General features: G+C 44.0%; 1 protein-coding gene across 1 annotated transcript; it reads right to left on the reverse strand.

Annotated features, from left to right (window-relative positions):
* Positions 1-1,698: 1,698 nt before the first annotated feature.
* fhdc2 (FH2 domain containing 2) lies at positions 1,699-8,137 on the reverse strand (the record flags this gene model as incomplete). Its single annotated transcript, XM_083890669.1, has 11 exons — positions 1,699-3,546; positions 3,653-3,817; positions 3,914-4,031; positions 4,405-4,475; positions 4,662-4,769; positions 4,994-5,064; positions 5,363-5,463; positions 5,696-5,781; positions 6,047-6,149; positions 7,486-7,547; positions 7,658-8,137. 11 exons carry the CDS (start codon positions 8,135-8,137, stop codon positions 1,699-1,701), a joined length of 3,213 nt encoding a protein of 1,070 aa, XP_083746795.1.
* Between the last annotated feature and the right edge of the window lie 5,331 nt (positions 8,138-13,468).

Genomic DNA, 13,468 nt, shown 5'->3' on the forward strand with positions numbered 1-13,468 from the left:
TACATTCAATACAAAATATAATACATTGAGTGACACATATTGGAAATCAAGTTTTTCTAACACTTTAAATCAAGTCTGTAGATGGTTGCAAAAGGGCTTATCTTGATTTTCATTTCCTGCCAACTCTTTCAGAATTGTCTGAATGCATGGGCACCCTATATACTTTCCACTTTGGTCTCATCCTTTCTCTTGAACTTGCCACACGTGCTTTTAAAAGCCACAGTGTGTCACTATGTATGCATTAGTGGCACAAATACAAACAGACTATAAAGAATCCTGTCTCCGGTCTTTTGGACCTCATCCCCTCTATGGTCAAAACCAGTCTTAAAGCTCATATATCACTTATTGACCTTCAGACGTGACAGTATTCTCACAGCCAGTGCTTTGAGATCAATGCAAACCACATACGGCGGCTTAAAAGGGATCACTTAAGACTACTCACACTCGCGCCCCTGGAGACCCGTTGATGATGTCACCTCTATACACTGAGCCAGGTTAAGAGGCCAGCACTGACCGACAACCGGACACTCAAGAACACAAAGAGGCACCAGTTTATTGCCTTTCCCAAGAGGCTCTGGCGTCACCGGAGCCTATAAAGAGAGAATTCCCACTGGGACCCTACACCCTCAGTCACCCTCCACCCCAACCCTAGCACCTCACTATTCTGCCAGGAGATTCCCTGGGACGTCTGTAGCATTTCCATGGCAACAGGCACTGACAGGATTGAGGATGAACGTGGCAAGAGATGCAGCAAGCGAGAGTAAAGATGGAGACAGAAAATTTAAGGTGACAAGACGACTGAGGACAGCAACAGACTGTAAAAACTGGTTTGAGAACGTCAGTAACACGAGTGCTTTTTCATTCAACTGATGGATGCATTTTTTAATTCACAGTCAACACCATTTCTCACATTACCATCTTTATTCACCTTCTTTTATTGACAAAGCCACACAATGCCGTGAATAACAACCAATGCTATTCAATTAAGTTATAGAATATTTTGATATAAAACAGAAATTATAGATCATCTCCTCAAAGCCTCTTCTTCAGTTTGTAAAGTGCATCTGACTGATGAGGCCTCCCAACAATAGGGCAAACAGTTAAATAGTGTGCTGAATTAAGTTCAGATTGGGAGACAGTGAAGTGTGAGAATGCAGTGATCACTTAGCAAAATGGTCACAGTATTCAGAACATTTGGGTAACTCCTAAAATAAAATAATAACATTAAATAACATGTATTTCAATCTATGCCAGAGTGATTGAAACAGTTCCCCAAATAACACCTTGCAAAGCACACTTCACTCCAGCCACACTGTGTTCACTTGGTTGAATCTCTTTTACTAACATGAAATACACTGCATGTTAGACTGTTCTAAATATGGCCATGGGTCTCTTTGTAGTGTCCTACTGCCTGCACAGGACACAAGAACATGTAAAAGGAGGTAGGATTTAAACGATCTGTTCTGCATATCGAGTGGTGGCTATAACAAATGAGATCCCAGTGCAGCTCTGTTTCACTTAGAACCTAAGTACCTGGAAATACATACATGATACATTAAATGAACCAACGGTGAGCGAGAACTGATATCAGCTATTGTCTGACTCACACCATTCATTAATACCAACACTGCATATATCTTGCTGAAGTACATAAAAGGACAGATATGACAAACTGCACAGTACAGACACTTATTTCCATCACCTCCACAGTGGCTGAGCTGCAGTAGCTCGAGGCATTTTGAGACCAGGTATCCGAGAAGCTGAAGGTATTTTAGAGCTAGCAGGAGAGGAGCTTGTGCTTATGGCCTTGGCAGTTTTATTTCGGGCTGCAGATATGACAGCAGTGCGTATTGTCTTGGCTGTGGCAGAGGATGGGCTGTGAGCAGCGTGAGGCTGGGACAAAACCTGAGTCTCAGAGTTTGGGGCGAGTCTTTTCGACACACGGAAAGGACTGGCTCTGACAAAGGCTGGCTGCGGGCTACCTGTCACTTTCTCTGATACGGATCTGTCTGAGGACCTGCGGGTCAGGGTGGACTTTCCTGAAGTCTGTGATTCAGTTGCAGTCCTCTCCTGTGTGCTGTTACTTCGTTTCACCTCTGCCTGCATGGTGGCAGGTCGGCTGGTGGGAGATGAGCGCATTGATATGCTACCAGTTGTGGACTGTCGGTTAGGAATGGGAGGGTTTGCACTGACTGGACCAGTATTTGAAGACTCTGTCTTGGAGCGGACCCTGGGAATGCCTGTGTTGCTGGAAGGTCCTGCTCGTGACACAAGTCCTCTTTTGGATCCAATTCCACTACGCACGGGGATCTGTATGGTTTGACTGTCTTTTGATGTAGAAGAGCATGTAGTTGTCCCCTCTTGAAGGTCAACCTTCCTCTCTTTCCTCCATTTAGAGCAGAGAGTTGGTGCAGGTCGTGGGAGTGGAGAGGTTGGGGGTGACAAGGCGTCATAGGAACGGAGGCCTTTCACCAATGTGTGGCACTCCAGTGTTTCACCAACACGGGAGTATGACTTTGCAATCTCCCTCTCAGGACTTGGCAGGTCAGCATACTCCTCTGGTTGTGACTGGTTGAACTCTGGGAGACTGGGTGGAATCCAGTTCATGTCCACAGATGTATTTGTCGGTCTTGTTAGTCCATTGTCAGGCAAAGGCATCGCAGCACTTGTCACAGTGCTTATCTGTGATTGTGACTGGGTTTTATCTGGAGATAATTGTGATTGGCTCTCAGAACTCTGGTACCTTGACAGTGTAGAGTTGGTGTCACTATGAGAGGGTATTCTACTTGTATGAGCAGACTCCGCTACAGGCTCACTGACAGAAGAGTTAGTTGATTTACCCAGAAGAGAGCGATTATTGTCTGATAGTGGTGGGCCAAACCTTTGTCTGTGCGTAGAGGTCTGTGTTTTAACACATAGTGCAGTTGTGTCTGTATTTATAGCAGCAGATTGTGTACAGGAGCTGGGAGAAGATTCAGTGTTCATCAAAGCTACACGTTGTTTTACAAGTCTACTTTCCTTCGGTTGGCCTTGTAACACAAAGGGAACGCTCTCTTTGACTGTGTAGCCATGTCCATGCTGAGGGAATAAAGCAACGTGTGAGTCCTGAGCTGCTTTTGTTTGGCTGGGCTTGACCAAGATCCCTCCTCTCAAAACAGGCTCATGGTCAGTGGGGGAACATGTGCCATCTGTCTCCGGAGAGCTACAAACCACCATGCTGTTGTCGTGTTCTGAGGAACTGTTGAAGTGATAACTGTTCGATGTAGGGCTGCTGCCCAACTCAGGGAAGCTCTTTTGCACATCATGGAGGTGGTGCGAGTGTCTGCGGTGCTCAGAGTTTCTCAGGCTACGACGGCTCCAAGTGTAGCTTAGGTTCTTCTCTAAAAGTTTCTCCAGCTCGTCCTGGTTCTCCTGACAGTGAGGGTCTCTGCCAAGACTCAGACCAAGGTCCAGCCCCGTACAAACAGCCAGAGAGCGACGCTTCTCCCCCATCTCGCGCTGACGCTCCAAACGTTTCTGTTCCTTCAGTTCCCGGTCTGCATTCTCCTGTAGAAAAAGTTAAAATGTGTTCATTCCTTGAGTCTAGCTGTTCATGACAAATGATTTCCTTTCCATCTCATATGAGACTTTTCCAACAACTTCTGGATCTAACCTGGACAGCTTTTTGGAAACGGAGACAAAACAAGTGGAAGACCCGGCAAGCCTCCTCAAGTTTGAAAGTGCTGTCATCCTCACAGAAGAACTCCACCAGAGCCTGACTCGACATCCTCATACCTTCTACCTCATCCTCTGCCTCTTTCAGACGCTCTTCAGCTACCTGCACGCGGACGGAAATACATTATTCATTTTATTACCCTCTACTAAATGTGCAAAACTTTGTGTGTAAAAATCTTGGTCATATGATCTTGTATACCTCCAAGAAAGGTTGTGTGTGCTGCCGAATATCTGCTTCAGTCTGGATGTTGGCCTTGAGGGAAACAACTCTGCTTTTTAACTTAGCTAAATCCTCCAGCACAGACTCCTCACACAACCTGCAGGAAATGAGAAAGCAGGATAATAAGCAATTATGTGCAACACGACATCTTAAAAACATAGCCAACATTATGAAATTGAATCCAAAGTGTACAGGAACTACATATTTTCACCCAACTTGGAATGGAGTTTTGGTAAATGCTGCAGCAGAGCTCAAATATTGGCTCGGAGTATCAAAGTTGTCATGACCCAATTTTAACCAGACAGAAAGCCGATGCTAAAAGCTGGCTGCCTTACCATGATAGAAGAGTGAAAATACATGTGCACTGTGTCTGTTTAAGTAGGAGTTTTCTTTTGATGTTATTTGGCTTCTGTAAGACAAGTAGTATATTCCTCATGCTGAATGTGATGGCAATTTGGGTAGAGACCAACCTGAAGGCGGAGCCAACATGACCCAGTTGGCTGGGAAATGATAATAAACTCTGGTCCTTTTTTACAGCTTCCTGTGGAGACAAACACAAATAATTATCTTGCTATTGTTTCTAAATACGCAGCACGTAATTTCTGAATGTAGACTAAATGTGTGCTTTGAAGCAGACTGAGAGGAGGGTTACAGTTGGGACACTTTTATTTCTTTTAAATCAAATTTCCAGATATTTACTCTGTGTCATCTAAATTCCAGTTCTTACCATGGCTACAAAATGCAGCAGATTCATGCCAGGCTTGTTGGCTTTGGTGTCAGCCAGTGTGAGCAGTGATGCAATTCGGAAACCAGCAGCATTCCCTGCATATCCACCCTGAGAAGCCACGTCAGAAAGGTCAGAAAAACAAATGCACACAAAACATGGGACAACTTTTAAACAAACAATACAAAACCCAGGTGTGCAGTCAGAGTGACACCCCTTCAACACACCACACCCCACAGGGATTGGTGTATTATACACAGATAGAAAGAGGGACTGGCTCTGCTTTGTCAGGAAAAGAAAAGAATATAAAACAAATAAAATAAAGAGGCACTCACTGCATTCATGTAGTTCCCAGCTTTCAGAACCAGACGAAGGATGGAGTGTAATTCAGGACAGCTCAGCAGTTCTAGGGGGGTACAGGAGAGAGAGATTCAATATTCTGTCTCAAGTAAATAGTATGGATGTTTATGCAACTGCTATCAAGGTAATATAATCATTCAACAACTTTTTTTTTTAACAAAAATATTAAACCAAATGCAGGTTTTTCTGAAAATCAGCCATTTATTCTGAACCCGAGCAATGTAATAGCCTATGTGTTAAGAATCCAATTGTCATCACAGTAAACAGGAGCATTTAAAAGGGCAAAACAGAGCTAGCTAGACCTTTATAGTGGTGGAGTACACAACTCCCTGTTGTTATTTTACCTCTGGCCGCCTCCCTCAGACATCTGGCCGCCACACACAGAGAGGTCACAGCAGGGTCAAACTCCTGTTGCAGGATCATGGCATCGAGGCGAAGCCGAAAACTAATGGAAAAGAGAAAGAGAAGAATGACTGGATGAATGGACTGGGGTGATGACAGAGACAGAAAGGCACTCCTGATCAATCAGCAGTTCAACAAGGACATGTCATCACAGGGTGAAGCCTGTGAGGTGGACAAGCATCCCATAAAAAACAAACAGATAAAAGAGGAATTTTAAAGCTCAGGAATAAAATTCCGTTGGAAAATAGTTCTGAGGAATCGTAGGTGGGGTGTACCTGGGGACTTCCACCAGCAGCAGCATGAAAAGATCAGGCTCTTCAAGACAGCTCCGCTCTCCATTGAAGGTCCTCAGGCGGGACTCCTGAGAGAGAACAGATGCTGAGTAAAATCTGGAAAACCGCTTTAATTAAAACAAATGGAAATACTGAAACCAAAATGCTGCTAACAGTCAATTCCACTATCTGTCAGCTTGCTCTTTTGCTAGAAACAAAACACATCATTTGACATGGTGTAACAGCAAACGTTTGATCACCTAACCAAAGCCAGATGATGAGTAAGAGAAGGGGTAGGGGACAGGGAGGGGGCGGTTGTCACTCTTGTATTCGTACACCAAAAAGGCATTTTACCTCCTCACTGTCGGGGAGCAATTTGCAGAGCTCTGCGAGCTTTTCCGCTGCATAACGGCCCCCAACACCCTGTCTGATGTCCTCAACTATCTCTTTAGCAGGCCTGTGGAAAAACAGCAACAATCACATTTTTTAGCATGACATCACCATGCAATGGACAGTTCAGCCTGAGAAAACGCCACCCTTTTAAGAAAACTCATGTTGTGAGCAGTATCAGCCCTTTTTTTTACCTCATAATACTGAGGTTTTCCCTGTTATTATCAATCAAAGCTTCAGGGTGATGCAAAGTGGAATATCTACTGGGACAGACATGCAGAAAAACAGATCTGGGTGGCGAAGGTGAAAGAGCAGAATCTGACTGACTAACCTGTGACACATTGGTCGCCTACTCCAACAGTTTCCGCCCCAATCGCTAACCCATCACGCATACTCATGTCTGCCTGGTTCTGTCATGTGCAGCTTCTATTCTCAAACAAAGTCTCCTGATTCATATGCACATCGAACTCTTTGACGACATCCGATCCAAAGTACACCGGGTATGAATTGTTTCCGTATAAATAGCCTATAAATAGAACTGCCACATAATCAAAACATTATGTAAGAGCTAACCAGACACTGATGTCAATGTAATATCACGTTTTGTTTAAACTACGCCCAAATTTGAACAACTCACTTCAGAACAAAGGGCCAGTAAGCTCCCAATAAGACTAATGTCTGTGTACCGAAGAGGCTCTTTTTTTACATAATGGCTTGCCCTACAAGTTCAGACAAATCGAGTTTACTAAAGAAGTGATCTTCACTCGGGTGCACACGTGTAAGCATGGCAATATCGAAAACGAGTGCTTTATTTCCCTTAATCTCCAGAGTCAGCACCGTTTCAGATCCCATACTGTATGAATGTTCTTTAGAGATCATTAGCTGTGCTTTGTTTAGGAAGTGCAAACACCCTTAAAGGACTTTAGGGGAAGGATGAATATGACAGGCCACCAGTGGGGTCCCTCTTACCGGGAGGGGGCGGTCAAGCAGGTGTCGGACTATACCGGGCCACTTAGCCGCACAAGCCTTCCTTCAAGACCCCCCTCTCTGCCCAGCTGCTCAGAGCGCATCCTCCCCGGCACCTGTTTACTGCACTCAGACTTCACACTTCTGACACACGCTGCACTCACACACCTATCCAAGTTTGATATATGATCCACACGCTTTAATTCAGTCTTAAGTGAAGTCCTGTTCCCCTGGGCACAGTTGAACACACTTCAGTGAGCAGCACCTGAAGCTCTGACTGATAGTGACCTCTAGCAAATTCAGAGGAAAGGCCTAATGAATTAATCAGCTCAATAACTGTTGCATCAAAAGTTATTATTATTAAAAGTAGCTGCCAAATAATCTTTTGTTGATGACTGACTAATCTCTCAGCTCTGATAGCAATCAAGGAGTCTTACATCTTAAACTGCCGGAGAAATATTCCAATGTTCATACTGCGTTTGGAGTCCAGTAGTGAGATCTGTGAAGAGGCAAAATTACACTTATAAGTGGAAGAAACATACAAGGAATCACATCATCTTCAAAAAAAAAAAAGACGAAACGCTATCACTGCTCCTCCCATGATCTGACCTCTTCTGAGCAATCCTGTGGGGATCTGCTGCGCAGCAGAACAGAGCGGCGCCTCAGGGTGCCGCTCCTGTCCAGAGGCTTATTGTCCTTCTGACCAAACAGCTCATCCAGAGAATGGAGGTCAATGGGGAACTCATCCTCACCCGGGGCTGCCCCACTCCACACACTATTCCTCCCCTCCACCTTTTCTTTAGGGATCCGCTCCCAGTTAAGCTTCCTCAGTCGGCTCCGACGGGCGCTGTCAGCTCGACTAAAAGGCGAAGAAGAAGAAGAGGGTGTGGGTAGGGGTGGTGGTGGAGGAGGCGGCGGCGGTGGAGGTGGCGGTGGAGGTGCTAGGGAAGGTGGTGGAGGAGCGACCAGCGCTGGACGTGAATCCATGGCCGTCACTTCCACAGCTTCTGAGGCAGCAGCGGGGTGGGCAGACAGTGTTCCATGAAAGGCACAAGTTCCCTTGATGGCCACTGTCAAGTTGATGAGCATAGAGTTGACGTGGTGGTGGTGGTGGTGGGTGAAACTTCTCTCCTCACTCAGCCAGTCAATATTAATGTATTTTCCTCTCTCCCATTACCTCAAGTTCAAAGGTCAATGAGTAATTCCAGTCTAGGAAAAAAGAAACAACAAAAAATGTGTTATCTCAGACGATGTTGCGTGCAAGCGGAGAAAAAGCAATCACTGTTGTCACTGCTGGGGGCTTTGTCATACTCATTAACTTGGGCAGTTTGAACAGAGGCCCATGACCTCACATGAGCCGACACCTGGACTGACTTCTCCTTTCATTAGCGTGCTTCAAGTGCACTCGCTGATCTAACCAGTGGCTGAACCTAAACATGTAACCTCAACTTCAACTCAGCAAAGTGGAAGTTCAAGGGGTTTTCTAAAAAAGAAAGTACCAGACACACCACCACCACCACCCTCTGGAGGCAGTTTGAACAGCTTGTCCCATCCTGTTAAGTTTCACTTCACAGCATGCACACACACCTCCACCATGCGTCCTCTCCCCTCTAATTAAAATACATGGAGACAACATAGATGCTCACTTAACCACAACGCCGTAAAGTAGAGGTTGAGCTTCAGAAATCCCAACTTTATCATATTCTTTCCACGTTATGGGGAGATTAACATCTGAAAGCCAGTTGCACACACTTGCACCAGCAGGTTTTAAACAGGATTAGTAATGCAGTTGGGAATGAGTCAGAGGCTTCAGGTGTCTGGTGCAGCAGGGGTAAGTCTTTAATCATGGCATGACTATGCTTTTAACCAAAAACATACACAGTGTCCTCCATCGCTTTCTCAGCCAGAATTACAACTTTTGGGAAACTTTGGAAGGATGCGCTTGGTTGCCAACAAACTGTCCCAGTGTCCACCGCAGGAGCGCGCTGCGATCACCCCGTCGCCTCACAATCTCTTCATCAAAATAATGTTTATATTTAAACACTTATCAGATGTCACTGTACAATGGAATATATGAAGGATGTAAAGCTAAGATAAATGTGGGTAACTCAACAAATCAAACACCGCAAAAATGTTCTCCTTTGTTTTGTTTTCATTGAGAATAAAATCAATTCTAATATTTATGGTGACATTTGTTTGAAATTATCAAAAAAAAAACAGCTCTTCCAACATGAAAGTTTATCCAAATTTAATAAACAGTAAGACAGAAAGAGAAAGAAAACACACGCCACACTTACAGATGACCACAACACTGTTCAAGTGGTTTAACACAGCGATATCAAGTGACTTCACTTACCTGACGCTGATGACTCTTCTCCTGTGAGGTAACAACACAAACAACAGCAGCAGCGACCAGGACAGACTTGATTCAAAGTTACAGTTGCTCCCGGTGCAATCCCAATTTTTTTTTGTTCTTTATCTCCTTGTTCCTTGTGCCTCACCGCTCCCAGCACTGCTCCTCTCGTCTCTCTCAACTAAACTTGCAGGGAAACTTCCACACTGTGTTCAGCAGGAACGCGCAGGCGCGCTCCCGCACCGCAAGCTGCCTGCTCCGTCTTTATTGTAACCTCCCAGTTTTCCCATGAACGGATTTGGGGGGGCTTCAGGTGACTGTGTAAGCTCCATGATGACTCCACTCGTCCGTGTTTAGTCTCACAATTTGCTTTTGGTGACTTGCTGTTATGTCACGCAAGTTTAAATAGTTTCAAAGTCATTCTCAAGTTTGGTGAGTAGGAAAAACATTCAGATTACCAGGCTGAAGTAACTCATATTAAATATTTTCCACTGATGTGACTCAAAGTACTTTCTTTCAGGATTGTGTGGACACAAAAAATAAACGTCCGTCAGTATGTTGTCCTAAATCAGATTATAAAGCCTATCTGGTACATGACATGAGTGAGAATGGCCGAGCATCATCATCATCGTCTACCTACACAAATTACAGTGGTGCAGAGTGTGCAGTCACATGCACTGTAATGCACATGCAAAAAAACAAACAAACTTTGAGTTACAAATGTCAAATCTGATCCTCCTTGAGTCTGAACTCATCAATGTGACTGCTTGTAATATGAAAGTAGCCCTAATGATAGTCAGTGAGGCAAAACTGTGAGAATCAGGCCCAGCACGTTCAGTAGTAATACTAAACTAAAGACATCATAAATCTGTTTTGATCACAACATGCTTAATATGTGTAACCATTGTTATTTTAAAAGCTGAAGTGTGTAACGCTCAATTTCTGTTGTTGATGTTATTGGCCAGCCTTTGTTTGGCCTTTGTGAACAGAAATGTACAATTATTTGTATGCTGCATTTCCTTTATCTGAAAATGGACCCTGTCAACAATGCTGGGGAGCATTTGTGTGTATACACCAGCATTGCAGAGGCAGGGCAAGTAACGTTTATCACACCAAATTTCTGTGAGCAGGATTTTTGAGCTGTAGAATTCACTCTAAAACATTCAATGGGTGCTTCTCTTGGTTTTAGTCATTCTCCAACCAGTTTGCAGCTGCCTTGCTTCACCAGTGCAATGTTGTTTTTGCTTCTAATATGAATCACTTCCTGTGCACAGTGTGTGAACATGCAGGCCCTGCTATACTGAGAAATAATGTTAATCATTGTTAATCAACAGCATAGCTTTTTACAATAATGTTTGACATGTAGAGATGAGGTGGAACATGAAAGCTTGCTGTCCTGTGTTGCAATGTCAATTCGATATGTCTCTGTTTCAGGCGGGGACAGATTATGAGCCAGTGGGCCACTGGGCACAGACTGGAAAAGGGGCTACTGAGCCATTGGGACACGTTAGGCTCGTTCAGTAATCCATCCTTGGTTTCAGACTAATCATCATATTGGGCAGGACTCTGATCTGTAATTGGTGCAGAAGGCCTTGATCAGGCTAAGAAGAGGATGCTGCTGTGAACCTGAGAGGGAGCAGATGGCTATCAGACATGGGAAAATGATGTCCACATCTCCTCCCTAAACCAAGAACTGGGCACCGGTGAAAGCTAAGAGGTCAGAAGTCCCTCTAGGGTGCTGAAATGGCCCAGGTGCTGGGATGTAGACTCATAACACTGACCTTTCATTGGAGGTGCTGGAGCGCTCTTGGCCCATGTCACCTGGTGCTCATGGAACCAGCTCAGGTAGCCCCTTTCACAGACCACGCTGACAGGTTGTCGTCATCACTTCTTGGCCTGTGGTAATTAGGGGGGTTACGACCCAAAAGATCTGGCTTCTGTTGTGGCTGTGCAACAGGACATGTTATAGTGCACCCGTGCCAGAATAAACCTCTCTCAGGAAACTTCGCTTTCTATTGAGCCACTCACTTCTCTTCTGAGTACAGTGCATTTCTCAGAATACAAGGAAATGCCACTGTTAAGAGATGGCAGCTTTATAGTCCATAAAGCGCTTGAACAACCTTGAACAATTCCACATAGTATGTCAGACTTAATGCAGTGTGGACGCTAACAATTCCACATAGTATGTCAGACTTAATGCAGTGTGGACGCTGTGACAGTGATTAATGTATAGTGAGGAGTTGACTTGGCATCCCTCACTTGTTCCACCAAGACAGTGAAATTGCAAGGAGAAAAAAAATCAGTGTGGTGTGTTTACTGGCCAACTCACAGCCAGTCCCCCCCACCTTTGCATAACAGCTTCAGAGCCCGTGCTCCATTCAGGCCATTCTTCAGTGAATGAACGTGCATGAGACTGCTCATGTGTAAGGTTTATACTTTGAGTTTTCTTGACTGTGAGAAGGTCCATATTTTTTACTTGCTCAAGCAAGGAATATGATACAATACGATATACTTTATTGTCCCCAGAAGGAAAACGTGTCTGCACTGCTGCACACAGGTGCTACACACATAAATGCCTCCACAGTTACAGTGAAATTAACAACAAAACACCACCATCGCTACCAAATCACATAAACACAAGTTTGCACATAATCCAATTTGCACGTCCAAATATTATTACATTGTACAAGCCCGGCTACCTTTTCTTCCTAACTGAGAAATGAAGGATTAACACATGAGACCCCTTAATGCCAACAACCCTTAAGAAGCTCAGGTTGCTTAGGTTGATGGGGTGGTTGCACCCATGCAGCAAGTGTTAGCCCTTCGTGATCTCCCCTTCTTAATCCTGCTTTGAAGTTCCAGAAGGGTTACATTAATTTGAAGGCTATGAGCCCCACGCCAAAAAGAAAAGAAAAAAAGTTTGTTTTGCTCAGTACTTTTGCTATGGTTATCGAGTTCTATACAGTGACCTATGCAGCATTTTATTTTCACACTTAAGAAATGAATCCAGATGTAAAGAAATCAATACAACGGCTTTTTTTGTTCAGGTGCCCTGTTTTTTTATAGTTTTTAAAAGTGGTTGTAAAACTATTCCATGTAAATCTATTGATATAACCATATGTGAGCTTAGTGGTATTCTGTCTCTGGGGAGTATAGTCTGCTTCCTTGGACTTAGGGGCTGTCCACACAAGTTTTTTTCTTTTTTATTATATCCACATGGAAACGTCGTTTTGCCCTGAAATTATATTTTTTTGGTAACAGGTTTCGAGTGGGGAAATCTTAAAAAGCCACCAAATGTACACTGCTCTGGGAAAATGATGATACAGTAGTCCCACCTCTCTCTCTCACTCACTGTCACTATCTTTGTCGTCATCATACTCTTGTTTTTGGAATTTGTTTGGTCTGTTTGCTTTATGATATTGTTTGCTCACTTCTGTTTCTGTATACATTGTAATGTATACTCCTTCAAATAATACTATATAAATATATATATATATTTAAAAAGTTGACACGTCTTTAGGTGCATGCTCAACATCTTCTTCTCTGTTTTAGGTGTAGCAGCATTACAGAGCCACATATTGGCCTGTTTTATGTACTTTAGAGTCATTTTGGGCATCTCTTGTGGATTAAAAACATATCCTGAAATTATGCCATTTTTACGGATAATGTTCTCAAAATGACAACTCAAAATATTGTTTACATTTCGTTCTGATTCCATGTGGATAAGGCCTTAGCCATTTCCATGATGGAGTAAATAGGTCAGTGTGGCTGCGACTCCATGGGGATATTAAACTCATGTATAGACATGCAGCCTTACCTGGGTCTGATCCCAGACTGGGACAGTTGGCCTGGGGAGATATACCTAATCAAAAGCAGCTTTCTCAGATCACTCTTGGTTTCCCCAGCTGCACTCATATCACGTGCAGTTATCCAGAACGGTCTGACAAGGATCTCTGGCTTTGGTCAAAGCGGCGCTCTGATAAGGAGAGACAAGAGGAGACAGACAACACAGACACACACTGTAAGTGTCCTGCCCCATTTTTCCCCCAAATTCTCTCACTAACACA

The sequence above is a fragment of the Microchirus variegatus genome, assembly GCF_963457635.1.
Source record: "Microchirus variegatus genome assembly, chromosome: 6".
Lineage (NCBI taxonomy): Eukaryota > Metazoa > Chordata > Actinopteri > Pleuronectiformes > Soleidae > Microchirus > Microchirus variegatus.